At 58.3% G+C, this 26,535-nt stretch overlaps 3 protein-coding genes across 7 annotated transcripts; all 3 read right to left on the bottom strand.

The window, feature by feature from the left end:
* Nucleotides 1-1,450: 1,450 nt before the first annotated feature.
* Nucleotides 1,451-7,281, bottom strand: CNGA2 (cyclic nucleotide gated channel subunit alpha 2; the record flags this gene model as incomplete). The annotated part of the gene is made up of 6 exons (XM_084294260.1): nucleotides 1,451-2,838; nucleotides 3,526-3,632; nucleotides 4,065-4,172; nucleotides 6,482-6,652; nucleotides 6,864-6,974; nucleotides 7,169-7,281. The coding sequence occupies 6 exons, from the start codon at nucleotides 7,279-7,281 to the stop codon at nucleotides 1,451-1,453; spliced, it is 1,998 nt and encodes a 665-aa protein (XP_084150386.1).
* Nucleotides 7,282-9,597: 2,316 nt separating this feature from the next.
* Nucleotides 9,598-17,135, bottom strand: LOC311213715 (mitochondrial fission factor homolog A-like). Of its 2 annotated transcripts, none has more exons than XM_084293912.1 (7): nucleotides 17,089-17,135; nucleotides 16,141-16,396; nucleotides 15,564-15,730; nucleotides 14,717-14,805; nucleotides 13,798-13,959; nucleotides 11,318-11,396; nucleotides 9,598-10,906 (listed from the first exon to the last, which is right to left on the bottom strand). In XM_084293912.1, the coding sequence occupies exons 2-7, from the start codon at nucleotides 16,328-16,330 to the stop codon at nucleotides 10,775-10,777; spliced, it is 819 nt and encodes a 272-aa protein (XP_084150038.1). In that variant the 5' UTR covers nucleotides 16,331-16,396; nucleotides 17,089-17,135; the 3' UTR covers nucleotides 9,598-10,774. The 2 variants fall into 2 exon arrangements, with proteins under 2 accessions (XP_084150038.1, XP_084150037.1); XM_084293911.1 differs by having other exon boundaries at nucleotides 14,717-14,808.
* A 2,279-nt stretch (nucleotides 17,136-19,414) lies between these two features.
* Nucleotides 19,415-23,534, bottom strand: PRRG3 (proline rich and Gla domain 3). 4 transcript variants are annotated; one of them, XR_014618789.1, is made up of 5 exons: nucleotides 23,466-23,534; nucleotides 23,126-23,167; nucleotides 22,546-22,879; nucleotides 21,604-21,731; nucleotides 21,336-21,520 (listed from the first exon to the last, which is right to left on the bottom strand). XR_014618789.1 is itself a non-coding variant. In XM_084293976.1 (4 exons), exons 2-4 carry the CDS (start codon nucleotides 23,130-23,132, stop codon nucleotides 19,533-19,535), a joined length of 702 nt encoding a protein of 233 aa, XP_084150102.1. In that variant the 5' UTR covers nucleotides 23,133-23,167; nucleotides 23,466-23,506; the 3' UTR covers nucleotides 19,415-19,532. The 4 variants fall into 4 exon arrangements, 1 of the variants encoding a protein (XP_084150102.1); XM_084293976.1 differs by lacking the exons at nucleotides 21,336-21,520; nucleotides 21,604-21,731; nucleotides 22,546-22,879 and adding exons at nucleotides 19,415-20,066; nucleotides 20,283-20,443 and having other exon boundaries at nucleotides 23,466-23,506; XR_014618790.1 differs by having other exon boundaries at nucleotides 21,336-21,731.
* Nucleotides 23,535-26,535: the final 3,001 nt, after the last annotated feature.

A 26,535-nucleotide genomic window follows, 5' to 3' on the forward strand; every position in this document is an offset into this window, starting at 1 on the left:
GTATTAGTGCTTAGGATGCTGTGCAAGGGGGCTGGCAGGGATTTGGTGGCCCTTCCTGCACTGCACTCTTGCCAACAAGTTGCTTGCACCACGGAGCCCGCGGGGCTTTGACTGGCAGAGCTTTGCCAGTGGCTGTGCTGATGCCAGGATTTCGCCCTTACAGGCGTGTCCCCGTGACTCTGCTGTTCATTTCTCCTGCAGTCAGCAACTGGCCTGCAAGGCCCCAAAACTCCCACCGAGTTCAAGAAAACCTCCTGCCTAAGAAAATAAATGTGTTCTGCGCTCTTTCCGAGCTACCAACGGTAAAGCAAATATGGGCACAGTTGGGTCCCATCACTGCTTTGTTCCTAAAGAACGAGTCGGTTCAGCCAAAGCCTTCCTGGCACATCTAGCCATCATTAGAGAGATGAGAGAGACAGTTACTGTCGTCCTTCTGCACATGGCGTAACAGACATTGTCGTTCAGCACGGAGAGGTCTCTACCTCCGTATTGTACTTGTCATCTGAGTCCTCCGCAGTCCAAAAGGAAATCACTCCACCTCTGCAGCAGGAGGGCTCAGGAATGCTGTCCCCCAGGATAGTGTGGTGCAGGGTACCCAGCTGCTCATGCCAGGGCAGTTTGACAGCTCAAGCACTGAATATAGCAGAAGGGAGAAGAGTGGTGGGCAGGAGAGCAGCTGCCTGCCCTTCCAGCTGGATATCCAGCCTCAGAGTAGGAGGTGGAGATGACCTGTGGAGTCACAGTGACCCAGACAGGCTTCCTCATTTGCAGACATCAGAGGCACAGATCGGGCTTTCTTAGATGAATTTGGGTATCCTGCAGGTACGGAGTCACTCCGTGCAGACCGGGTGTCTGCAGGCACTCAGTGGAGATGCTGTATTTACACAAAGTGAGTTATAAAAGCCAGACCTAAAATGCTTTTGTAAATATTTGGCCTGTGGTTTGGTCTCTCTCAGTGGGGTGTTTTGTTATCTGCAAGGAATGCAGCAGCTAGGCTGCCTTCCCTGCCCTGGTGCACATAAGTGGGTGGCATGTGGCAGGTTGTGTGTGCACTGAGACTCTGATCTCCCTGACACACAGGGGAGGGCAGCACCTCCAGGTACCCCTCCAGCGAGGGTCATGTCCCACCTCCTGGTAAGGCAAGTGGTAACAGGGAATTGAGTCAGGCAGAGACCATTTGCTAAGCTGGGAGGAAGCCCAAGGTCTCATATGGAGGTGATGAGAATAGAGACAGGCCTGAGGAGGAGCTAGGACAGACACCTGATTTGGAGCCACCTTCTGAGCTGCCACTGAGGCAGTAGCAGCAGCAGCACTGAGGACCTGAGGGAAGTCCAGGCAAGGCAGCCAAAGGCGCTGCCATGTGAAATAACATCTCACACAGAGCAAGATATCACCTAGCTGGTCTCTGCGCCCCGCACTGCATCCCACCAGGTGTGGCTTCTTCCTTAGCCTAAGACAGACTGTCTGAGCTATCTGAGAAGAAGTCCTCCAGATCCTGCTGCCTCAGCTGGGACTCCAGAACAGTGATGCGTTGCTTGAGCTTCATCTGGGCATCATTGTACTCTGTCAGAAGGCGGCCGAAGCGGGTGTGAAGTGTGTCCAGGTTCAAGGCCAGCCTGTCCAGCTTCTCTTCCACGCTCTTCCCTTCCATGCTTGCCTCTGCAGCTGACTCGTCCAGCAGCCCTTCCTTGGTCAGGATCTCCCGGCCACGCTCCTCCAAGACCTTTTTGGCATCAGGATACTCCGTGACTGCTTCCATCAGGTCTTCCTTTGACAGGCAGAAAAGATCAGAGTAGCCCAAGCTACGGATGTTGGCCGTGCGCCTGTTGCCCATTTTGCTCCCTTTAATGTTGAGGATGCTGATCTCGCCAAAGCAGCCTCCCGCAGTGAGCAAAGCATATTGTGTTGTGCCATCATCCGCCACCACAGCCAGCTTCCCCTCCTTGATGATGTACATCTCTTTCCCGATATCTCCTTTACGGCAAATGTAATCCCCTGGGCTGAACACCTGAGGGCGAAGCTTCAGCACCAGCTCCACCAGTAGACCTGCCTCACAGTCCTGGAAAATCCTCACCTTCTTCAGCGTCTCCAGGTGAACGTTGATGGCAATCTCTGCCCTTAACTTATCAGGGAGATTCTTGAGGACTTCCCGTTCGTCCACCGCCTTCTTGTTTGTCCACAGGTAGTCAAACCACTTGATGACTTTAGTTTCCATGTCTTTGCTCACCTTGCGGAACTGCATGTAGTGTTTAATGGCATCAATTTTTGCCTGGAACTCTGCCCTGGTGGCGTTCATGTTGGATATCATGGAGCCCACGTTCCCCACAATGGTGGCAAAGATGAGGACACCGATGAGGAAATCAAAGATCACAAAGAGGTATTCTTCATCACGCACAGGCGGCGGGGTCTCTCCGATGGTAGTCAAAGTCAACGTAGACCAGTAGAGACAGTAGACGTACTCCCGGGTGAGATACCCATATTCAGGGTCTGTGACATTGGGATAGACCCAGCTGTCCTCCCCAAAGCCTATGGCCTTGGAGATGGCATAATAAATGCAGGCATTCCAGTGGATGATGACCAGGATGTAAAGAACCAAGTTGCTGATGCGGAAGATGTTGGGGTAGCTGGTTCTGGTCTCCGTCCTGTCAAAGAACTCAAACATGCGGGAGAAGTGCAGCAGCCTGTTGAATCGCAGTTCAGGACGATGCAACCCCACAGCGAAGTAGGCCAGGTCTGTGGGCAGGATGGAGAGAACATCCAGCTTGAACTGTAAGGTGTGGATGTAGTTATCCCGTAACTTCTTCAGGTCCTTAACCAGAAGGCCCTGTTCCAAGAAGCCTAACAGAGAAGCAAATAATAGAATGATCTTGGCTTACGTTCAACTCTTCTACTGGCTTTGTAAGTGCTTCTGATAAATATTTCAGAATATGCCATGCATATTTGTGCATATACACAGTTATCCAAACATTACCAGTTGCACCTGATCTACTCTGTTTACAAGCTTTTGCTATCACGCAAGCTCCTCATCTGGCAAAAGCCATGCAAAGCTATCACTTAAGGATTTACTCTGTTGCCATGAAGTAATAGGGACACAAAGGTTTCCTTCCCCCGGTCGTGAATTACCGCTGTTCTGGACAGAAAGCACAGCCACCTGCCCCATTCCGAGAACATTAAATTCTACCATTTTTCCATGTAGATAATTCATTAGCTGAACTTGTGCAAAATCAGAGATACAGACCTTCAACTATGCCCGAATACTAATAGTAATGTGGGTAATTTTGTACAATTATTCAAAGGTGAAGTTGAAAGCTAGGATGATTAATCTTTCATTCTGAAACTTACTCCATTTCTCAGATCTCTTAATTAGATTATTTCTCTGGAGACTGCTTCGTACAAGCGAGAGCCAAGGTAGACAAAACCCTCCTTCTAATGGAGCTGCAGATTAGGTCCCTCCCTTGCAGTTCACCTCCACCTTTAGGGCACCAAAGCAAAGCAATCGCAGGCCAGGAGGCTGCTGCTGCTTACCTGTGCGCAGGCGGATCACTACGTCCCCTATGTAGATGCAGTCTGAGACGTAGTCCAACACCAGCCAGAGGACAACATAGGTCTTCTGTAGGTCACTGAAGCAAGCCCTGGAAGAGGACCATACAATGGGGCAGTGAGACCAGTAAGTCTCTGTTACAGCTGAATATAGGCTGATTCTGGGGCTTGTAACTCTGCAACAGAGCTTGGCCACTTGCCCCTCTACTCAGAGAATTTAAAACCATCTTCTCTGAAGAATCTGCCATGTCTTGACCTGCATAAAGCCATGTCTTGAAACCACATCCCAAAACCTCTGCAAGCAACTTCACCCCGAGATGACAGTCCTTTCCAGCCAGGGCCAGATGAGGGGTGCTCTGCATTTACACACCACAGCCACTGTGAGATGAAGGTCCCTTTCTTTAGGCACCCCCAGGCCCTCTCCCCCCTCACCAGCACCAGTTGTCTGATCCTTGCTTGAGCCACAACAGGCAGGTGAACATGAGGATCAGAGGAGACAGGAACCCTACAACCTCCAAGCTCACCTGGCCACCAGCAAGCACCAGTTATAGAGGACAGGAATGGCAATGACAGCCAGCCAGCGGTAATACCAGTCCCCCGCGGGGTCCACCACAAAGATCTGCCATTTCTTCCTGGAAGCAGAGAGAAGGCAGAGCAGGCAATGTGTGAATAAAGGGCTAAACATAGAAAACAGGTTTGGAAGGAACCATCTGAGTCATCTCCTTCATCCTTTGCACTAGACTGGATCAAACGTAGCTGCAGCTTGAGTGTAGTCTGTAAGCTAAAACCAATCCCAGGAGTGCTGAGCAAAAACGTCCAGCACTGTTTATGTTCCTTTATCCCTAAAACAGAGCTTATTAACGTACCAGAAGAGAAACTGTAGCGTGGCAAGACAAAGCAGCTGGCCTACATGCACCTCAGAGGCAGAGCCAGACAGATGTATGAAAGAGGCTGACCAGAAAACTTCTTGTTAGATGGCATCGCCTCTCCCAAATGAGGCATGGATTGGTGCCAGACAGATCTGAGAGAAGAAGATTAATTAGAGCAGGAAGGAAAACATGCTGCAGATCAGCAGGAGCACCAGGAGGGGCTGCCCAAGCCCCAGAGCAGTGGCCAGCGTCACAGGGCTGCCATCGCCACACTGCCTGCCTGCAGTCAGTGCTCAGTCCGGGGTCCAGCCTTTGAACTGCTCCCAAGCATTTGATCCTGCTCGTCTTGGGGCTCTGAGATAAGCAGCCTGTGCTCCCATGGCCAGATCTCACCGGAGGAGCAGGGGAACGGCAACTCTGCAGCTTGGCTGATAGGCACGGCTGCTGCCACCTGCCAGGGCAAAACGCCTTCTCCCTTCCCATCCTCCCCTCACTCCCAGCTTTTGAACACGTAAAACTCCCTCCAGCGCTAGGAAGAACAGCCCACTTGCCAACACATTCCCTGCGCTCACCTCACCACTTCCAACAGCTTCAAAAGCAAAACCTCTGCCTTGAAGCCTCCCTCCCCAGCAGCACCCAGGCTGCCCGCGGCGTGGGGACCAGAGCTCGGAGCAGAGCCAGCGGTGCTCCTTCACATACACCCCGGGCACGGCCACAGACAAGCAGGTGATTCAACTTTTCCCTTACAAGTGGGGAGAAAATGACAGCGTTTTGCTCAGATAAGGGTTGATGTTTTTTTGAGACAGGGACACCTTGCTTGCTGGGACGTACAGCACCTGCCACCAGGCAGTACTGTTGTAACACTGCATCACAGGCACTAATAACCTCAATAACAGCGTTAGTCAGGTTGGTAATTTCAGCTTTAAATCACCAGTGCTGCAGTCACTGACATTATGCCGATGCATGCTCTGGTCACAGGGCCAGGGCTGGAAAACCCCAGACTAGCTCAGCACTAGCCCAGAAAGGGGGATAACCGCCCTGAAGGCTCTGTGCCCCACTCTGCAGCCCTTCGGGCTCCCCATGCCATGAACACCCTCATGCTCAGCGTTACCAGACCTGGGGCTCTTCTCAGCCACTGCTCTGAGGACTGGGAAAGCAGCAGAAGTTGCCACCATCTCCCCAGGAGCTCATCCCAGTGAGCCACGGTGTTCTCCTTTCTCAAGTTTGCAGGGCAGCACCAAATAACACAAACCCCAGTGCAGGGATCTTCATCCCATCCCTTAGATGAAGCCAGGCTGGCATTTACTGGCTGTAAGGTGACAGCACTTGGCTCTGCTCTTGCTTCCCCCGCAGACACATCCTCAGCTCAGACAGCACAGCTCCTCGCGAGGAGCCCACCGAAGCTGCCCTCTGATGGCACACTCAGTGCCTCTCCCATACTTAACAAGCTCCCCTTAACCCCGCAGGGCAGAGCACTTTTTTGTCCACGACTAGTAAAAACCCAGATACAAGGCTCAGATATTTTCCTCCTATAGAAAACAATCATTTCTTGGTGTTTTAATTACCGTGTGTAATGGTAGGGTCCAGGCTAGTCCGTGAGCTCTGCCCTTTAATTAGCCAGCAGAAGAAAAGCCAGGTTATTGCTTTTCACCGGGAGCGGGAGCCGAGGAGATGAAAGGGCTGGATTTGAAAGGGCCTTTTCAGAAAGCTGCCGTCACAGTGTCTGCCCTTGGAGGTGGAGGAAACAGGCAGCAAACGCAATCCCTTCATCTCCCTTCCTCCTGAGATGATGAATGAGGCTGGAGAAGCCCACAGGTCTCTGCTCACTGGAGTCTCCTGGGGGGCGACCCCACTTTCCTCAGCTTCTCCCCAGCTCCACGTGTGCACAGGCTGCAGGCACACCTTTTCAGGGACCCAGGGCTGGGTTCAAACACCAGCCTTGGTGCTGAATTGCTCCAAGGTCAGGCAGAGCAGGGGGGACCCTTCCCACGGCTGCTGCCCTACCTGCCCCATTTACCATCACTGCTGGGAGACCCCAAGCACCACGCATGGTCGCAGGGAAGGGAGCCTACTTTTTGCTTTTCTCCTCGGTCTCCTCATCCTCTGGATCACTGCCAGCATCTGCAGCCACCATCTGGAGCTCCGGGCCCTGGAAGCGCTCGAGGAAGGGGTCAGGCCTCTGCTGCTCCTCGTGCAAGCTCTTGCTGGCCCAGTCCCTCAGCACCAGCACCAGCCGGACTATCCTGGGCAGGGAGACAGGCAGAATCAGGTGCAGCCCTAAAGTCCTACACAGCAGGAGGGGATCCCGACCCCACACACCCCCAGCGTGTCAAAGCCAGGCACAAAGGGCTCAGGCTCAGCCAAGAGCCCACGCAGCAGCTCGCCAGCTTCCTCCCCATGCTCTGGGAGCCATCCCCACACCCAGGCACCCAGCCCAGCCGCACACACGGGTACCTGGCCAGAGCTCGCCTGCCTTGGAAAAGGGGGGCAGCCGGCTGCTCCCCCCCAGCCACAGGAGCCCCTCTTTGCAGCTCCGAGGAGGCCTCATCCTGGGTGGAGCAGGTCCTGTGGTGTGGAGAAGGGGGGTCACGGCCATGCAGCATGTCCCACTGCCTGCCCACGGCCATGTGGGAAGAGCCAGAGGATGCAGGCAGCTGAGGGTCACCATCACAGCCCTGCCCGTGCCCCCAAACCCACACCAGGGCTCGGCACACCCCGAGCTGGCCCTGCCAGCACCACCCTGCTGTGTCCATCCTGACCTGGTGGTGCTGAGCTCTGTCCCCTCCTCGTCGGGCCCTGCAGGGGCTGGAGCGGGCGGGCAGGGGCTGAGGGCGGCCGGGGAGCGGTGCAGGCCATTGCTCTTGGCTGTCATCCTCCCCGCGAGGAGACCACAGGCACACGCCTGTGCCGGGGACCTGGAAGAGCAGAGAGCAGCCAGGAGTGAAGGCAGCAGGACACGATGGTGGTGAACAGCAGCCTGAGGTCCCAGCTCTGCCCGTGGCCCCTGAAAGGTGCTATCCCCATCCACAGGGATGCTCGGTCATGGCCAGGACAACAGCACCCACAGCGAGTACCAGCACTGCTCCCACTACCTGCCCCACGGCGAGGACAGGGGGGTGAGCAGGGAGAGAAGGACCAGGCAGCCCCATGGGGAGATGTCAGGCAGCAGTACGAGGCCGGCTGTGCGTGTACAAGGCTGTTTGTACCCCAGCAGCAGCCTTCCTCATGGCCAGAGCCCATCCCTGCGCTGGAAATTAAGGTTTGCTCTTTAAAAAAAATAATAACATCAATAATAAAGCACCTGGCTGAGGTTCCTGCTGGCAAGTGCTACCGTCTGGTTTCAGAGAGCATCAGAGGAACTCAGCGTTTACACGCAGAGGCTGCTGTGGAGCTGTGAAGTCTGGGAGCTGATTTCTCTAAGAAGTGCGAGATGCCCTGCGGGCTCGTCTGGCCCCAGCACCCCTCGCACCCGCCGCCTGACACCCGCTCAGTTCACAGACATGCACATATGGAAAGTCCCAGCCCTGCCTCGGGGAAGAAGAAGATAAAATTCCCCCCAGCTAGCCCTCCGTGCCCCGCAGCGGGGTGACCCCCACATGGTGTGCCCATGGGTGATGCTCTGTGTGGGTGCAGGCAACGCCTTGCATGCCCCAGCCCACGTCCCTGCTGCACTGACACAGTGCTGGGAACCTCCCACCCAGAGCTCCCTGCAGCCCAAGCCACCTCCCTGGGGTGGCAAAAGCCACCACCAAGCCCCCACCGCCGTCCACTTACAAGCCTGGTGTCCTCTGAGGCTTCGCTGCCACCTCGTGTGGGCTAGCAAGGGATGGGGAGCATCCTCCTCCAGCAGCCTCCTGGGCTGTCCCCAGTGCCACCCCTGCTCCTGCCCTTCTCCCCGGCCCAAGCAAGGGACCTGGCAGCAGAATGTCCCCGCGGTGCCCAGGGAAGGTGACAGCGTGTGCGCGTCTCCTCGCTACGGCACGCACCCGGCCCCTCAGCTCCCTCGATGCCCCGAGCAGCTCGCTGCACGTCAGAGGAGTTGGTTGCAGCGGCTGCGAGCCCAGGGATGAAAGGGGAGGAGGGACACGCGCTGCTCAGGGCTGCTCCGCTTCCCTGCGCGTCCCCTTCGCCCCCGCCACCCCTCCTTCCCTCCGTCCCGCTACCTCTTGTCGTGCTCAGGGAGCAGGGGTCACGTTTGCTGCTCAGGAGTGCTGGAGAAGAGAGCTGCAGAGTTTGATAACGATCATGAAGCGTGCCTTTCACCAGTCTGTTTTCTTATGTTGTCCATAAAGCCGTTTGATAACCAGACGGCAGAAAATTTGCATCCCCGCAGCCATAAAGGAGTTAATTTTTACCCTCTTCCACTGCATCCAGCCATAGGCACGGGATTTGTGCACCCCGGGCAGAGCTGATCTGAAAGCACCAGCAGCTGGAGTCCCTTCACTACTAAAAGTTTACTTTTCCTTCCTTCAAAGCCTTAATTTCCACTTCTTCTGATCTCACTGCCTCCTGGCAGCAGGGAGCCTGAAGAGACAGGGAACTTCTGCAGCCTCGGTCGGGGCTGCGGGCAGCGTTGGGCAGGAGGGACACATCTTGCTTTTGTCCCCATGCCACAAATCCAGGCAGTGGCAGCAGCACATCCCCCTTCCCATCTCTCTTTTTGCTCCCTGCCTGCAACCACCTCCAGAAACAACACAGAAACTCCGGGAGCCACTTTGCTTCTGCCCCTTTGGTGCACACCACACAGCTCCCTCGGGTGCTGCGTTGCACACGATGCTTCTTTTTGTACGCACATTGTTGTGGCAGCCACCCGAGGGGGCACCCAGCCCTGGAGAGAAAGGATATAAATAAAGGCATTGCCCCTGGGCAGGGCTGCAGGTGGGCAGCAGGGAGCTGCTTTGCAGCTCCAGATCCCCAGCTCGCCCTCCTTCCAGCCCCAGAAGAGCTGTTCCTGGGCTGCCCAGCTGGCGAGGTGTGATTAAAGAAGCTCGCGTGGCGCAGACAGCCGGCACCAGGTCAGAGTCCTGCTGGCGAGGGAACGAACCTCACCCATCCCCACCCAGCCGGATAAAACGATCAGGCTCCACGATGGCACCAGAGACACGTCCAGCACACAGAGTTTATTAAAATATGCATTTCATGGGTCAGTGGTTCCAGATTTAAACCAGGACATACACCTTACGTAGCAGTCACCTTCTATCCCCTCCAGCCCACCAATAATTACCCTCCAGGAACACCTACAGTCTGACCACCTCCAAATACTTTCAGTCTGACCACGTCCCTGAGCTGCAAGCCACAGGAACCAGCTCAGCACCAGTAAATCCCGGCGCTCTCCTCAGCCCAGACACCAGCCACAGGTTCAGACCTGCAATTACTTGTGGGGCACTTATTTATCAGTGAGCGTCCACCTGCCAGATTTATGGTCACGGATGCTTGATGCAGTTGCAGGCAGGAAACACCTCAGCACCCAGGTCTGTAAATAAGCTCCTGGGACATGCAGGTGACCTGCAGATCCAGCTACGATCATTTATAGGTGGCACAGAGAGGCCCTGTTGCCAAGACCAAGCACACAGGCACAGCTCCAGTAGATGTACTACATAATCCACCGAGAGTCTCAAATCCCCCCCGAAGCCAGGTGTTCCTGGCCTCCAAGGAAGGCGAGGAGCAGCAGAGCTGTTGAACAGCACTTGTTTTTAGCTAAAGGGCACCTGGGCCAAGACTTCCCCTCACCTGTCTTGTTGCACCCTTGCTGAAATCGCAGCTTGGCAGCAGACCTGGGAGTGATCCTGCCCCCTGGCACCAGCAACCTAACAAACACCTACCTGCTGCCCAAACGGGCACTTTTCCACAGCCTGGCTGTGCTTGCACTGTTGTTACGAGGTGTAGAGAGTCACTGTGGGGACGTTTCCCATTCCAATCTCTCTGGGAAAAGGCCAAGCTTCTGGATAAGCCCAGAGCTCTGCAGTGCTGGCGGTCACTTTGGACCTGAACTTGCAAACCCACTGCTGGGCGGCCTCCAGCGTGCTGAGAGCCCAGGAGATGGCACAGCAGGGGCTGCAGGGATGGGAGCGCCCAGCTCCTCCACGTCCATCCCTCCTACCTACTCCTACGCTCCTTGTCTCACCCCACCACCCCCCGACACCCATCTCCAGCTGCTGCAGCGCCAGGTCCAGCTTCAGGGTTTCACTTCTCCCACCGCTGCTGCTAAAGAGTGGCACCTTGTCATCAGGGCCCCAAGGACACGGGTCCTGCAGGGCCTCCAGTGCAAAAAGCAGGTCAAGTTCAGAAGAAACACACGGTTTTACTGTTTGCAAGTAGGTGAGCAAGGATCTTCCCCTGCTCACGGTGGGCCGGGGCACAGAAAGTCATCTCCTCAGCCAGAGCCATGTGTTGACGAGGCAGGCGGAGATCAGCACGGAGTAGACGATGGCCTCCTTCTGCTGCCAGGCGTTGCACTGCTCCTCCAGCACGCGCAGCCTCCCCGAGATCCTCGTCAGCTGCAGGGAAAGCAGCGGGGCCATCAGCAGCCCTGCGGTACGGCACAGGAGGCTGGCGCAGGGACAGCGACGGAGGGAAGGAGAAATGGGGGGCGGCCACCTCCTTCGGGTCCTCCCGCCTGGCAGAATTAGCAGCCCTACCTCAGCCCATGAGGGGATGCTTCAGGAAAAGCTCCTGAACCATTCCCTGAAGGCAGGTGGGGGGTCTGGCCATCTCCTGCAGCCCCTCAGGGAGGAGCTTGGTGGGTCAACACACGCCAGCTCTCCCTGCTTCTCCATGAGGAGCATCACCCAGGGCTGGCTTGGCAACGCCAGCAAATCGAGCCTGAGCAACAGATCCCTGGAGCGCCCTCATCCACCCTCTTGGGGCTTTCCCAGAAAACATCCACATCCCCCCACCTCCTTTCTCACCTGCTTTCTCATTGCTGCCATCTCAGCCGTGCCGACCTCCTCCAGGGAGCTCTCCAAGGCTGGGCCAGCCTCCTGGGAGCTGCGGGAGAAAAACAGAGATGCAAACACTGCTCGAGAGGTGCAATTATCTTCCTGCACACGTGGCACAGCCCCGGGGAGCCGAGCCATGCAGGCAGTGCATGCATGCCCAGGCCGTGCCAGCTGAATGCAGCTTCAGGAGAGAGGAAACAGCACTTGCACAGCATCTCCTGATTTCCTCTTACCCCCCATCATGCATTTTTACACCCCTCCACCATGCACCCCGGGGTGACCACGACAAAACATACGGCACATGCTACAGCAGCCAAGAGCAGAAACACATGCTGCTATTTCTTTAGAGGCCCAACAGAGAGAAAACACGATATTTACCCAGCATCCATTTTCTACAGCCAGAGGAATTCACTGAGGATTGGATAAATCAGAGTTAGAGCGAGACAGGCAGACACAGACCGCACGGCCAATGCCAAACTGGAGGGATGGCATCATTTCCATCAGCGGGTGGGGATCCAGCTGCTGGGACGCAGCCACCGGCTGGGGGAACCTATCTGAACACGTGTCAGCGAGCAGAAAAGGGTCCTGTGTTTGCTGAGACAAGGATTTGTCCTTTCCCATGCCTCCCCCACAAAGAAGTGTTGCCTTCTGCCCTCGTAGCAAATCTTACTGGAAATGTAAATACGCATCCCAGCCGTGCAACACTTCCCCCATCCCTGCGAACACCGGGGCCACCTCTGGGACAAGCAGCTGCACTGGCAGAGGCTATGGATGAGCACCCCGGAGACACAGCCTTGCTCCAGGGCCCACAGCACCAAGCCACAAAATAAAAAAGGTGTACGGTGAAAAATCTGACTTGCCACGTTCAGTCTGTTGTTGCTGCCATCATGGGCTAGTGTTACCTGAGCTGGTCTGTAAACCAAATATCCCCCACAGGCACTCGCTGATACGTTATGGGTTACCAGGTGGCAAACACCACTCCTCTGGGGACCTCACGAAGGGGGGAATTTATTCCTGTTTGCAACCTGATACACATCTCACTGAAGGGAAGACTGAAAAGCACACAGAGATCAAGGAATCTGCCTGAAAATACATCTATGAGATAATGCCTCCACATAATGTAGCCACGGTATAATACGAAAGCCACAACAGAAAGAAAATCCAATTTCCCCCAGCACAAAGCCATTAAAACTGGACACATTCTGCAGCTTTTAATTGAAAAATCCCAGTTGACACAGGTGGCCACCCTTTACAGTAGAGACTAGAAATTACCTCCCGATGACTCATACCCTTCAAGAGGTCACTGTCGTGGAAATATTCCAGTCTCCAGCCAAGGCCAGAGATGTTTTTTGTTGTTTTTTGTTGGTTTTTTTTTTTTAAATACATATTTCAGGATAAACAAGTCAGCTCAGTGACTTTTTATTGCTGTTGTTGGGGGTACAGAAGAGACACCATATGTGTGTGAAACAATGCAAAGTACCAAGAAGAGGTGTTTCAAAAGGGAGATGGAGAGCTGGGGAGAGGCTCAGGGCTCACCCCGCTGCGTTACAGCCCCTCCACAAGTTACCTCCTGCCATGGGACCACGGCTAAAACTCCTCCACAGCTGACAGGAGGAGGGAGAAGGCGCTATGTGGCCACTACCCAGACCAGATAGCATGGCCAGACGTTATTTAAAAGGCCACATTTGAAGGTGTCCCTGCTTTTCAGTGTGTGCTGGCTGTCCCCTGGCAGTGCCTGCAGCTCCGCTCCAGCTGGGGAGGGAAGGAACGACGTGCCGGAGTGGCGCGGATGATGGATGCTCCCTCTCCTCCCCGTCTGCCTGGAGGTTTTGCTCAAGGAGAGTTAGAAGGATTCAGCCATCCCTCCGGACTGCTGGGTGCTCAGCAGCCTCACAGCACGTCCAGAGACATCGAGGTCACCGCAGACCTGCTCCAGCGAGTAGGCAGGCGTGCTGCCCCCCGGGAGATCCTACGGGCTGGGGACCTTGGTGCAGACAATTCCCAGAAAAGGTTATTTTAACCCAGACACAGCCACTGGTGCTCTGAGTCTGCAGGAGAGGGTCTGGATTGGGCCATTTGTCCTGGATTTCGATTCCCTTCCCACACTTCTCTTCGTCAAGCATGCCAAAAAAGTAGCACCGCAGAGCAGCTGAGACCCAGCAGTGTCACGGGTGATGTTAGGTCACTCGGGGCAACCAGAGGAACGGTTTTAAGCCAAGCAGGAGGTGCGAGCCCAGCTGGGTTAGCGGGGTGCACCCAGCCCGACCACACCGGGCACCCAAAGCTGAAAGAACAGGCGAGGAGAAGAGACCAGGGCAGGCGTGCAGGAGCATCCTGCCCGCGTGGCTCCCATGAGGGTTACAAAGCTCAGGCCTGGCTGCTGCCTCTGCCAGGCAAAGGAAGGTCCAGGCTGAGCAGCTGGGAGGTGGCTCGGGATGAGCCCAAGTCACCTGGGTGGCGTCGGGTCTTGCAGGGAGCCCTGGACACGGTGGAAGAGCACCTGGCCCAGGAGGTACATGGTCTGGAAGATGTTCTGCACGGAGTAGATTCTGCCCGTCTCAGTGAAGAGGGGGAACGGGGCGCTGCGAGCGGGCAGGGGGCACACATCTGGCCTGGGGTGCACAAAAACCACGCCGGTTACTGCCTGGCTTCCAACAGCAAAACCAAAGGGTGACAGGGCCCTTTGTCCTCGTGGCAGCTCCAAGCATCTCAGGGCAATGCCATCGGCAGCCAGACCTCCATATCACCAGGAGGGAGAAGCCCCTCCAGCAGTCCAGGCACAGAGGCAGTCTCTGGACTCCTCCAAAGCCAGCCATGGCTGCACGAGAAGCAGCATCACCATCACGTCTCCTGGACAGCCCTTGATTTCTTGATGGCTCTGCCCTGGATTAAGCTAAAGAATTTTCTCCACTGAATCCAGAGCCCAAGACTCACGAGGAAAGGACCAACTTAAACACTTTCCTGCTCACAGGGTGCGCTCAAAGAGCTGAAAAACAAACGTGCTCTTAGCCCACCCTGGCTGTAAGGCACTGCAAGCTCCAACAGTCCATGTAGAAACTAAATCAATGGCCAGGCAAGGACCAAGAGCGCTGCCCCGAGCTGCAAGTGGGGACACGTTGTCCCGCGTGTCTCAGAGGGCAGCAGGTCACCCCAGGGACCAGCACAGCTGCCTTCCAATGCTGTCTGGCACGAATCTCTCTGTGCCAACACCAGAAACCACTTTCCTCTTAACCAGCTTCATCCAAGAGCGGGACCAGCCCTGATATGGACCTGCCACACCTCAGGGCACCAACAGGAAACATCAAAGCACCCCGGACCCCAGAAGATGCTGCCCCTGCCCTCCCCAAACTGCTCTGGGTTCGTGCTCACCGCTCGTGGCGTGGGCCGGGGCTGTGCAAGGCCAGCTGGGTGTAGTCAGTCGGAATCCTCTCCCGCCGTGATCTGCTGCTGCTGTGGCCCTGCTGGCATCAAACACAGCTGCGTTAGGGCAGAGCCTGCACAGGGGGAGCTCAGCCCCACACCCCAGGCAGTCTGCAGGGTGAGGACCCCGTCAGCACAAGGGAAATGCTCAGTGGCACTGCATAAGCCCCAGCCTGGCTAGATGATGCTGGAGCAGATGGGAAGATGTGCCCTGAGCAGGACAGGGTCAGCAAGGAAGGTGTATTCTGGAGAGAAAGACCTGAACGTGATACATCCAGGATTGGCTCCTAAATTTTAGGGAGGTGAAAGCACTTGAGAAGGCAGAGCAGCAGCTCCAGCATTCCAAACAAGCCTTCCTCTACTCATGGCAGAGGCATCTCTTTGAATTAGTTTCCAATTAGGTTAAAATCTGCTTTCAACTCCAACCCCACAATCCTTTATGCTGCAGCAATGAAACAGCTCCATCTTACACTTCATCCAGGAGAAACAGTGATTGAAAAGGGATTTCAGAAGTACCAGAAGGAGGTTGCAGGGGACTGCACCTACTTCAGCCCAACTCCTGCTCATAAAATGCAGTAGATCTGGCTGAATTGATGACCCAGTGTGGGATTGTGTACTGATTATGGGGTAGGAATAGGTCCCACCATACCCTTGCAGCTAGCACCCTCTGTGGGGAGGAGGTAGCACACTGCAAAATGGCTCTGGCTTGGGCTGGTAACAGACCTCTAGAGCAAAACAACCGCTGGGATGCCCCCCACCACCAGCACAGGCAAGCCCGGTGCTCTCGGTACAGTACCAGTCGTCTGCGCTTCTGCGAGCTCGGTCTGGCTGCTACGTGCTGAAAAGGGATCTCCCCTGGGCTGGAGAGCTGGGCTGAGGAGCCTGCGGACGCGTGCCACACAACAGAGGGGACCTTCCTTTGCTGCTCCAGCAGGACGGGCCTCAGGCTGGCATCGGATATTTCTATAGAGAGGAGAGAGGGAAGCACTAAACAAATCTGAATGTGCCCCGTTGTCCTCAGGGCAGGAGGGAGGAGAGATCCTCCTGTGTTGGAGAGCAAAATTACTGTGCAGAGTTAGCAGATATATATCAAAAGCCACATCCCACAGATATGAGTAGTGGGACAGCTTGGAGAGGTGAGGACTGGAAAGCAAATGAACACACCGCTCCAGGAAAGCAAGTTTGGGGAAATGCTCTTCAAAGCAGGGCCATATATCTCTGCATCTCAAAGCAGGGAGTGCACCAGAGACCAAGAGGGAGCTGTAAGAGACGTGGAGGGAGGGCTTTATAAAACAATCCTTCCCCCTAGAATATTAAAGAGCCTCACCAAACTTCAGCCACCCCAAAAAATAAAAAATAAAAAGGGACATTACCTGCAAGAGAGATCCTCTCAGGGATGTGCATCCGAAAGGAAGGAGGCAGATCCTCGGCTGCGGGCTCCTCGTCCACAGGGCTGTAGCTGTCCGCCACCTTCAGCCTGTTGGGGACCTGCATCCTCTGATTGATGGCTTCGGTGAAGAGCAGGTCGCAGCGGGCTCGGTCCAGTCCCCAGAATGGCCACATCTTCTTGGTTTTCCTCAGCTCGCTGCCAGCACCTGCCCACGGCCACGTGGGATGAACCGGAGGGGCCTGGGGTTAAAGAAAGGGGAAAGGGGAGAAAGAAAGCAGCAGGCCTTCAAAACCGGCACTCACACGGGGACAAGGCTTTGTAATAATCATTGTAAGGCAGCTAAACACAGGCAGAAACAGCGATAAAGGAGCTCCCGTGGGCTTTCCACCCAGAAGTAAAGGTTTTTGGCGAGCTGGGAACACACTGTTGCGTTCACACGCTTTAGAGGAAAAACGAGATTTTCTAAAAACAAACCACGTGCTTTGGTGATGAAATCCCAGGCTACCACGGGAAGACCTGAGGACTAAACTGTCCTCACACAGCCCCCAGTCCCGTGGGAGGGGGGATTTAATCCTGGGGCTGCCCCTAAAGGCACCGACCCCACAGGGGAAACCTACGTGGGGCACCCAGCCCCCTGCCAGCTGCTGCAGGGAGGGGAGGGAGCGAAGCCGGCTCTAAGCATCTAAGCCACTAGGGCCAGAAAAAAAAAAAAAATAAAAGCTGTCAAAATCCGTCCGAATAAAGCGCTTAAGGGGCCGGGTTCCCCTTCCCGGCCTCAATTCCCTTTCCCTGCCCGGCGGAGGGGCTGTGGAGGCCGCCCCCCCCCCTCCCTGCCCGCCCCGCTGGGTGCCGGGGGCAGCTCGGGGCGGAGCCGGGGGGCGCTTTTAGGATTTATTCTTTTATTTTTTAGCCCTTTCAGCCATTTCCCAACCTGGAAGCAGCAGCTCTTCCTGCCCGGGCGGCCGGAGGGAGGCGGGACGCGGCCCTGCCCCTTGGCAGCCTGCCGGGGCTCGCTTAAAGCCGCCGCCGGGCGCCGCTTCCCCGCCACAGGCGACAGGCGACAGGCGACAGGCGACAGCCCCGATCCCCGGGCACCCTGCTGCTGTGGGACCCCAACCCAGCCCCAGCAGGTCCCCACAGCCCCCCAGTTTCTGCGGGGAAGCCGCAGAGGCTGTGGCCGCCCGGCCCTGAGCTGTGCCCGAGCAGAGCGCTTCTGCCTCAGCGCAGGCTGTGGCGATGAAAATATCAGTTTGGGATGAGCGGTGGGCTTCAACGCTGCTGAATGGGGATGGAGAGCAAGGCCTGGCCATCCAAATCCAGTTTAGAAAGGGCTTAAAATAAATCCCTGGCCGCCCTAGGCTTGCTATTTAAAGGGGATTATCTCAGAGGGTTGGGAGCGCGCAGAGGAACGCGGAGACGAGCCCTGTGCCCAAATCCCCTCCTGGCCTTTGGGAAATCCCTCTGCATGTCCCACAGGACAGCCTCCAACTCCCCCTGCCCGATGTGGGGTGCCGTTCCCAGCCCCACAGCTGCACACCCCGATCTCCACCCCACAGAGGACTTGTTTGGGGGACCTCGGTGCCACCACCCCACAGCCGCCTCCATCGCCCCACATCACCCCCGTCCCCGTCTGGGGAAAATAAATCACCCCGTGCCACACGGACAGTGAGGGTTTTTTAATAAATAACCTTTTTGCACAGAAATATACCAAGTTTTACAGAATACAAACCGCAAGGAGAATGACCGCACATCAAAGACAGAGGATCCCACAGCTCCCCTCTGTCTCCCTCTGGTCTTTTCCAGCTCTGCCCCTGGCGCTCGTGCCAGGTCCTCCCGCAGCCCCCACACACACCACGGCCGAAAGGCAGCGTGAAGGCTGGGGAAGGGACGAGGTGCCAGCAGCCGCAGCCCCCGTGGGCTTGTGTCCTGCCCCAAAATCGGCCACGCTGGGCTGAGGGACCTGCTGCGAGACAGCGCTGGGACCCAGCGGGGCACGGGCGGCCTTTGGGTGCTGGTGGAGAGCGATGCTGGGGTAAACCCCACGGGGTGGCAGTGCTGGGAGCTTCTGGGCTGGGCTGGGGGGCTGGTGAGCCCCCTTCCCAGCCCGTCAGACATTGCTGGGAAATTAGAGACATCAGCGGACAGCTCCGCTGTGTGGACCCCAAAAGTGGCTGCCTAGGAATAGGGGACGCGCTGGTCCCACAGCAAAGCACGTGGCTGTGCCCTGTTCGAGCACCAGGACCACCGCGGGGTCAGGCACGGCGGGGTTCAGCCCTGCTCCTGTCCCACCAGCACATCCTCCACACCACAGCCACCGCCACCACGTGCTGTGCCCACCAGAGAGGCTTGGAGGACAGTGGGGTCTCAGTTCCCCCGCCTGCTCTGGAGGAAAAGAGCCCCAAAGAGCGGGACGGAGAGGTTCGGGGCAGGCAGAGGGGAGGTTTGGCACGTCCACAGCCTCCTGGTGCCTGCATGCCACCTCTGGGGCAGGCACCAGGCAGGCCACCTCCAGGAGGAAGGAGCATCCCCACTGCTTAAAGTCCTGCGAGCACCTTTGGTGGTTCCCAGGTGACTGACCTCACCGACAAGACCACCAGGAGCCTTCCTCAAATTCCAAGGGGATCTGGGAGATCACAAATCACCTCCCTGAGGGCTCCCTCCCCCTTCTCCCAACAGCAACCACCACTGCAGGCACTGCAGGAAGGGATGGGCTCCCTGCTCCCCCCAGGCAGCAAACACACACGAGGGAGGCACTTTCTCCCCAGTCACAACCGGGGGGACAGGCAGAAATCAGCACCACCCCTCCTGCATCCCCGGCCCCTTAACGAGAGCACCAAGCAGCAAAACAGGACCCGGCAAGGACTGCGGTCGCAGCACATCACGAACCAGCCCTGATGATTCGGGCATGGAAAGGACCGACCCCAACACCAGCCCCGCACGTGCCCCGGGTCCGTGAGCTGGTGTGCGCGCAGGGTAAGGCTGAGCAGAGCCCCGGGGAGGCAGTGAGGCTGTTTTAATCGTGGGAAATGTTACGTCTGAGGGCAAGTGAGGAAATCAAACGCACCATGGGGAGACCCCCGCGTTGAGCCAGGAACAAGCTGCTGCTCTGCCCTGGCTGCTGCAGCACTTCTGTGAGCGGGGAGCGAGGGGAAGGAGACGGCTGGTGAACCTCGGAGCCATCCCCGCATCCCATCCTCGCCCTGCCTGGGGACAGCTGGTTTTGGTAAGGAGGGTAAGGCTACTGTGTGATGGCACCAAGTGACGGTACGAGTGAGATGGGGAGCCAGCTGGCACCTGGAGGGGGTCCCGGGCACGGCAAGGGGTGGGGGGTGAGTGAGCGTGAGTGTGGGAAGAGGCAGCGGGGGCGCAGCCCCGCTATTTGGCCGCAGTGGGGGCAGCAGCCACGATCTCTTCGTATTTCGGCGGCGGGTCGCTGTAGGAGATGCTGGTCTCCTCGCTGCTGCTGCTGCTCTCCGGCTGCCCCGTCACCTCCTCGTAGGAAGGCGGAGGGGTGGCACTGGACAGTCTGGAGAGGACAGAGACCGAATGCTCCGGCGGGCAGAGGGTGCCATCCTGCTGCGGGGCGCCTCCTGCTCTGCCATCCCCGGCCCCCCGGCTGCTCGCTTCTCGCTGGTTTTCCCCTTGGCTTTGCGACCGCTCCCGGTACACCATGACCCTGGGGAGGCTGCGGCCCGTTCGGCTGGCCAGGTAGCGGTTCTGGGCGTAGGAAGGGCGGTGGCGGGTGGCCTTCTGCAGCTGGCACCTCCAGATGATGAAGAGGGCGATGACGATCAGCAGGGCCACTCCCAAGAGGGGCACCACCACGTACATGGCGTCTGAGCGCTCTGTGCTGTGCCCGGGGTCCTTGACAGAGTAGACGGAGTTGGTGTAGCCCTTCCAGAACTCCATCTGCAGCGGGAAGAGAGAAGGAACCGTCACGTGCTGGCACACAGGATGAGCAGCCCCTGACCATCCCCATGCCCCAAAAAGAGGCAGAGGTTTCTTGGCTGCCTCGCAGCACCTTCAGCGGGGCTGCAAGCCACTCTGCCACCATCCGAGCCACACGTGGGACCCAGCTGGAAGCGCCTCACGCATCCAGCGAGGGGCAGGGGGGCACAAACTCACCGTCTTCTCCTTGTTCTCGAACACTTCCTTGACCTCCTCATAGCTGCAGACCTCCTCGATGCACTCCCGCTCGATGGTGCCCTGCCGAATCTCCTCCAGGAAGCCGTTGGCTCGGGGAAAGCGCTTCAGGACCGAGTGGGCATTCCTGGCCCCCAGGAACACTGCAAGACACGAGGCACAGATGCTGAACGGAGACAGCCCCACTCCTGGCCTCTGCCCAGCCAGGCTTCCCCACCTGCGGGGCTGCAAGCACGGGATTTAGGGGGAACAGGCACCCCAAACACCACCCAGCCCCGAGCTGCAGCTCAGGGTGCCCGCTGAGACAGGGCACAGCCAGCGGGGAGCTCCCAGGGGCTGCCCAGAGACACAGCACCGGGAATGTCCTTCCACCAGGGCAGAGCCAGGGAGGAACACGGGCACCCCAAAGCAGCAGAGCCCCCTGGCACTGCTCCAAAGTCCTTTTCCTCTCAGAAAGTCATTGCCTCTCAGAAGAGGCAGGCCAGGGGCCAAGCAGATCCTCAGCAAAGCAGAACCCCAGGCCCAGGAGCTGGCCACCACAGCCAGACCCGAGCAATGACCTGGGGCCAGTGCCTGCCCACCCAAAGCTCAGGCTTTAGGACATCATCCTGCACACCCAAGGACAGCACGGGGATTGTGAGCCACACGCTGAACGGGGCTGAGCAACCTCTCCTCACGCACAGCACCACAGAGCACGTGCTCACCAAGCGATCAAACCCAACCTTCATTAGCAGCCTTTCACCAGAGAGACTGACAGGTTCCCTTCTGCTCCATCTTCCCTTCATCCTGCTTCTCAAACGAGGCAGCACGGTGGTTGTGAGAAAATTTGTAAATGTCAAGGCAGGGACAGAGTAAGCAGCTACTACGGTGCTGTGCCGTGCTTGGATACCGTGCTCCCGTTGTGCTGTGTAGGTGCATTTTCTCCCCTGTGATTTATTAATGGCCTGCTCCAGTGAGAGAGCTTGCAGAGGGCTGAGCCACTGAGGTGTGAATGAAGAACAGCATGAATGATGTGAGTCAGAGACTTTCCCTTCAGAATCGACTTTATTATGCCTTTTTTTTTTTTTCTAAATAACAAGGACAACCAAAAAAAGCATCTTCAAGAGGAACAGAAGGCATCTCGCAGGAGGGCAGGGACCAGCTTGCCTTGGCTTTCCCAGTCAAGGAGCGCTGTCCTGGCTGAAGAGCGAGCGGGTTGGCAGGCCAGCCTTCTCTTGAGCCTCTCCAGAAATAGAAGAAATTTTACAAAGATAGTATCAGTCCTGCAAACGTCCTGTCTTTCAGTGAAGAAGTCCGGCCTCACCTCCTTGAGCTTTTTTCTGGCTTCCTCAGCACCCATTGGAGCAACGAGCTCGGCTGCAGATCTCACTTGCAGGTTCTCCATCCCCGCAGATACCACTTGAGCCCTTCCCTGCTCTGCTGAACTGGCCACTAGGACAGAAATAAACACAGACACACAGACAGGCAGGTATCAAGAGCAATGTCCCAGCTGACAGCACGCTGCCATGGAGGCATGTGCCTCTTCCCACAGCCAACCTCCCTCAGGGACCCAGAAATGCCAGGAGAGCAGAAACTAAGTCATTGCTCCCTCCTCTTTTACGTGGAAAGTGCTAATAGCAGAGCAGGAAAAACAACGTCCTTCAGGAAACAGGAGCCTTGCAAACTCCTACAAGCAGCCTGGGTTCCCCAGCCCACACGAAAAGCCCAGCAGGGGCTGTCCTGACTCCTCGTGCCTCTCCAAGCCTCCCCACACCAGTGGGAGCACCGGTGCCCAGGAAAGATTGGAGCTTTAGGCAGGGGGAGCAGGAGCTCGCTGCCATCCCCACTGGGTTTCCTAAGGAACTGCTGGCCCCTGGCGGCAGGCAGGCTGGGCCGTGCCTCTACCCACAGCCCTGGGGAACCCCAGAGCTGCTCCCTGCAGAAGGACACACGGCTGCAGCCCCGGCACGCTGGGAACGTGCCGACCACCACGCAGCACTCCTGCAGGTGACAGCCCTCACGAACGGGACCACTCGGCAGGGGGCACTGCCACCGCACGGGACACCTCCCAGGGACAGCAAGTGCTGCTAAGCTGGTGCCCAAGCTCTGGGAGGGAGAAAGGGCAGCAGGGCAGGGAGCCAACTGGGTACCCTCATTAGGGCGCGGTTAAAACCGCCTTTTAGAAGCACTGTTTAGGGCAGAACTTTTCTGGTGATCTCTGCTGCCTCCCCCACCTAGCAGAGAGCAGATAAAAAAGCAGACGTACCTGTCATGCCGGAGTCCTCCTCCTCCTCCTGCCCAGCTTGGACACGGCCTCCACCTTCACAGCTGGCTTCAGCAACACCCCGAGCAGACCCTGAGATCCCAGCCACATCTCCAGCATCTCCAGGCCAGTCCCTGCGGCCACCAGCCCCAGCTGGCCACAGCTGCCAGGCACGGGCTCCTTCGGATGCCAACACACAGCGTGCCCTAGCAGGGCTGTGCTATGCAGCTGCACCAGCTCTGGGAGTGCAGAGCCACAGTGCCCGTGGCCACGAGGGCTTCAGGACAGCATGGCACAAGTCACGGGCCACCAAAAAGCCTCAGGGAGGGCTGCAAGCCTAATGGGAATAAAGAAATGCTGCAGCATGCAGGCACTCCTGGGGAGGTCAGCCCTTCTGCACCTCCTCTCACCTCCCACCTTGTGCAGAGAGAGGCACAAGGCAGGCTGGACCTCAGACCACATTCAGGGACAGCAGTCACAGCACCTGAGCCCCCAAAAAAAGCCCAGGCAGCCCTTTCCTTGTGAGGAAGCGCTGCCCTTCTCCCCTCCAGCACCACTGCCACCTGCAGCGGGGGACACTTACTTGCCATGCTGCCTCACTCGGCTACGGGGAGCTCCCACCTACCTGCAGGGGGAAAAAAATAAATAAATAAAACAAAAATAAACCAAACAGGAGAGTCGCTGGCAGCTCACACTGCAGCACAGCAGCCCCAGCCCTGCCCCACCCGGGCCAGGTTCCCGTGCCAGCGGCCAGCCGGGCGCTAGGAACCCCCCCACCAAGTAAACCAGGCCCAAGCTGCAACCGTGCCAAGCTCCTGGCTTTATTGGGGTGCTCAGAATTAATTAACAGAATTAACAGGATTCGGGGTGCGCCGAGAAATGGCCCCGCACCCGGCCCCGCGCCGCCCCCCCCCGGCCCGTACCTCATGGCGGCCCCGCGCCCCGCCGCCGCCGCCGGGCAGGAGGGATGCGGCCGCAGGCCCCGCCCCCTCACCGCCCCCGCCCAATCGCGCCCGCCCGCACCGCCCCCTCCTCCTCCTCCCGCCCCTGCCATAGGTGGGTGGGGCGAAGGGGCGGGACTTGCTGCCGCTGAGGGCGCTGGGAGTTGTAGTCCCGCGGTGGGGCTGCCGCCCCCTGAGGGGGGCACCCGCAGGGCGGCTCTGGGCCCCCGCGGAGCCTGGCGGCGGCTGCTCGGGGCGCTGGGCTCACGCCTGGCCCTGCAGCGGGACGGCCCCTGTGGTGCTTATGGCCCCTGTGGTGTTCACAGCCCCCATAGTGCTCACGACCCCTGTGGTGGTCACAGCCCCTGTAGTGTCATGGCCCCCACTCATCTGTGGTGTTCACAGCCCCTATGGTGCTCGCAGCCCCTGTGGTGTTCACGGCCCCTGTGGTGCCCATGGCCCCCGTCCCGTCCTCCATCCCCACACCGCTCACGGCCTCGCCCTCTCCATCCCCACACCACACACGCCACCCTCACACCGGCCGCACCGAGCCGGCTGCTGGCAGCAGGGAGCCAGCCCCAGTCATAAGCACAGCACCCCCGGCATCGCCCTCCTCTTCCTCCTCATGGTCCTCATCATCATCATCCTCTTCATCCTCCTCATCCTCCTCCTCCTCGCTGCCCGAGTCGTCGTACAGGCAGAGCGTGGCCTGCACGGGGAAGTTGCGCAGCAGGCTCTCCCCCACGCCATACAGATAGTCGAAGGACTTGGAGCGGGGCCACAGCAGCCTGTGGGGGGAGATGGGCGATGGATGAAGGCCCCCCCTCCACTGCCCGCCGCCCTCGGGCTCGGCAGGGGCATGGTGGCGGGGCCGTACCTGACCGGGTGGTGGAAAAGCATCAGTGCCTTGCTGGGGTTGCCGTCCCCCGCCACGTCTGCCACGTCCAGAGGCTGGGCCTGAGGAGACAGAGCCAGGGTGGGAGCTGCCCCCGGGGCTCCTGCTGCCATGGTGGGGGTGGCAGCAGGGGCATTTCTCCCATTTTTCTCCCATCGGTGCAGGATTACACCTCACAGCCCCCATGCAGAGTCCCTGTGGGGCCAGGCTCCTCCCAACCCTGCTTTTCCTCACTCCTCTTCCACTGGGATTTAGGTCCCTGCGTCCCCGCAGAGGAAGCTGGCACCTAAACCCCAGACAAGGGCCTTTTGCCAGAGTAATCCCCCCCGCTGTGCCCAGGCGCCCCGCTAACCCCCTGAGGAATGCCCGCCAGGCCGGGAACAGGCGTCCCTTTGAGGCCCCCACAGAGCAGCCATGTCCCCGGAGAGGCGATGTGGGTGCCAAGGGTGTCCCCTTCTCACCCCCCTCTCCCTAGGGACACAGCCACCCCCACGCAGGCTCCAGCTAGCTCTGGCTGGGGGCAGAAGGGATGTCAGGGTGAAGGGACATAGGGGTGAAGGAGTGCGGGGCCACCAGGCTGCTTTTCTGCCTTTTTTTCTAGGAAAAGGGGAGCCCCAGCAGGGAGCCCAGCACTCACAGTGTCCGTCCGTTCCCTCTGCCGCCCGGTCACCTCCTCCTCCTCTCGGGGCAGCCACGGTCTCCAGAGAGGCAGGGGCCTGGGTGAGGACAGCAGCTTGGTCACAGTGGCTCTGCACCCCCAGTGCCGGGGTCCTGACCCAAGCCAGGAGCAGCGCAGCCCTCACCCAAACCCAGCCAGAGCCCACCCACCCCAACCCAGGCAGGCAGCACCCGAGGTACCTTCCCCTCTGCTCCAGCCCCGGGGCTGGGTGAGCACCGTCCCGGGGCACCGGCAGGCAGCGGGGAGGCAGGCAGCAGGCAGCAGTTTCCATATGGGCAGCGGCGTGTCCCCTCCGAGGCTGCGAGCCCTTGGCAAGGATGCTTTTATAGCCCTGCCCCGGCCAGGGACTCGCAAATTCTTCAGGGCAGGGGAGCGCGGGGCTGGGGGCAGCAGTACGGGTGTGAAATTTGTCCCAGTTGTGTAAACAGAGGGCTGGGGGGGACTGGGAGCGGGGTGCTGGGAGCTCCGGTGGAAAAGCAAAACACAGAAGGGAAAAGTTAGACACCGTTTGTGAGAAAATCACCAGGGGCACCAGGGGGGCAGCGGAGGAGGGCAGAGACAATTAAGGAGGATGATTAAGTGCTCGTTGTAGCCGTTTGCATAAGGGAGAGGGGATTTGGGAAGGGCTCAGGAGTGCTGGGGCATCACAGTGGTGTGCGATGGGCACGGTGGGGGCAGCGTGATGGGCTGAGCACAGAGCAACCAGGGTGAAGGCATGCTCAGGAGAGGACGGGGGGAAGACAGAAGGCAGGGGATGACACGGTCCTGCCCAGGTTTGTACCCCCCTGGCACCGCTACATGCCCTGACCCCCTGTAACGCCCCTGTTCGGGCACTCGAGGCGAGGTGCTGCTGGCAGGCAGGTCACCTCCCGGTCCTGGGAGAGTTTCAGTTTGGGACAAGGAAAGAAAATAGCAAATGGTCCCTGCTGTAGCTCTGCCAGTGTCCAAACACCGGCCGGACCTGGCCGGGCTCTGAGTGCAATTTGTCACCGGGGGCCCCCCCTGCCCTTCTCCATCTGCGGCAGCCGGGGAGCGGGAGGGGGCACGGCGCGAGCGCAGCCCTCATTACCGTCCCCATTTGCTTCTCATTTGGGCCAGGAGCCTTGTGATAACAAACCCCGCGGAGCACGAGCAGGGCCGGGGAGTTCAACCTGCCAGCAGCGGGCACGCAGCCCAGCACGGATCAGACCTGGGCACAAGATGAAACCAGCAGGCACCCGTCGCTGGGGGTGCCGGGGTGCCACGGGACACCTCGCCTCCTGCCCGTTGCACTGCCCCACGGCAGCTCCCAGGGGCTGCTGAGCCCCACAGGCAGCGACAGCCCCGATGTGCCCCCTGCCAGCCGGGCATCACCACCAAAGGTGAAGGTTCCCTGGAGCCCACAGGGTGAGGGAGGAATTTGGCTCTCTCTCTGCAGCTGGTTCTCCTCCTCGCTCTGCTCCCTTCGCTCCCCCCCCGCTCCATGAGCCCCCCGCAGC

This window comes from Netta rufina (genome assembly GCF_964035555.1).
Source record: "Netta rufina genome assembly, chromosome: 12".
NCBI lineage: Eukaryota > Metazoa > Chordata > Aves > Anseriformes > Anatidae > Netta > Netta rufina.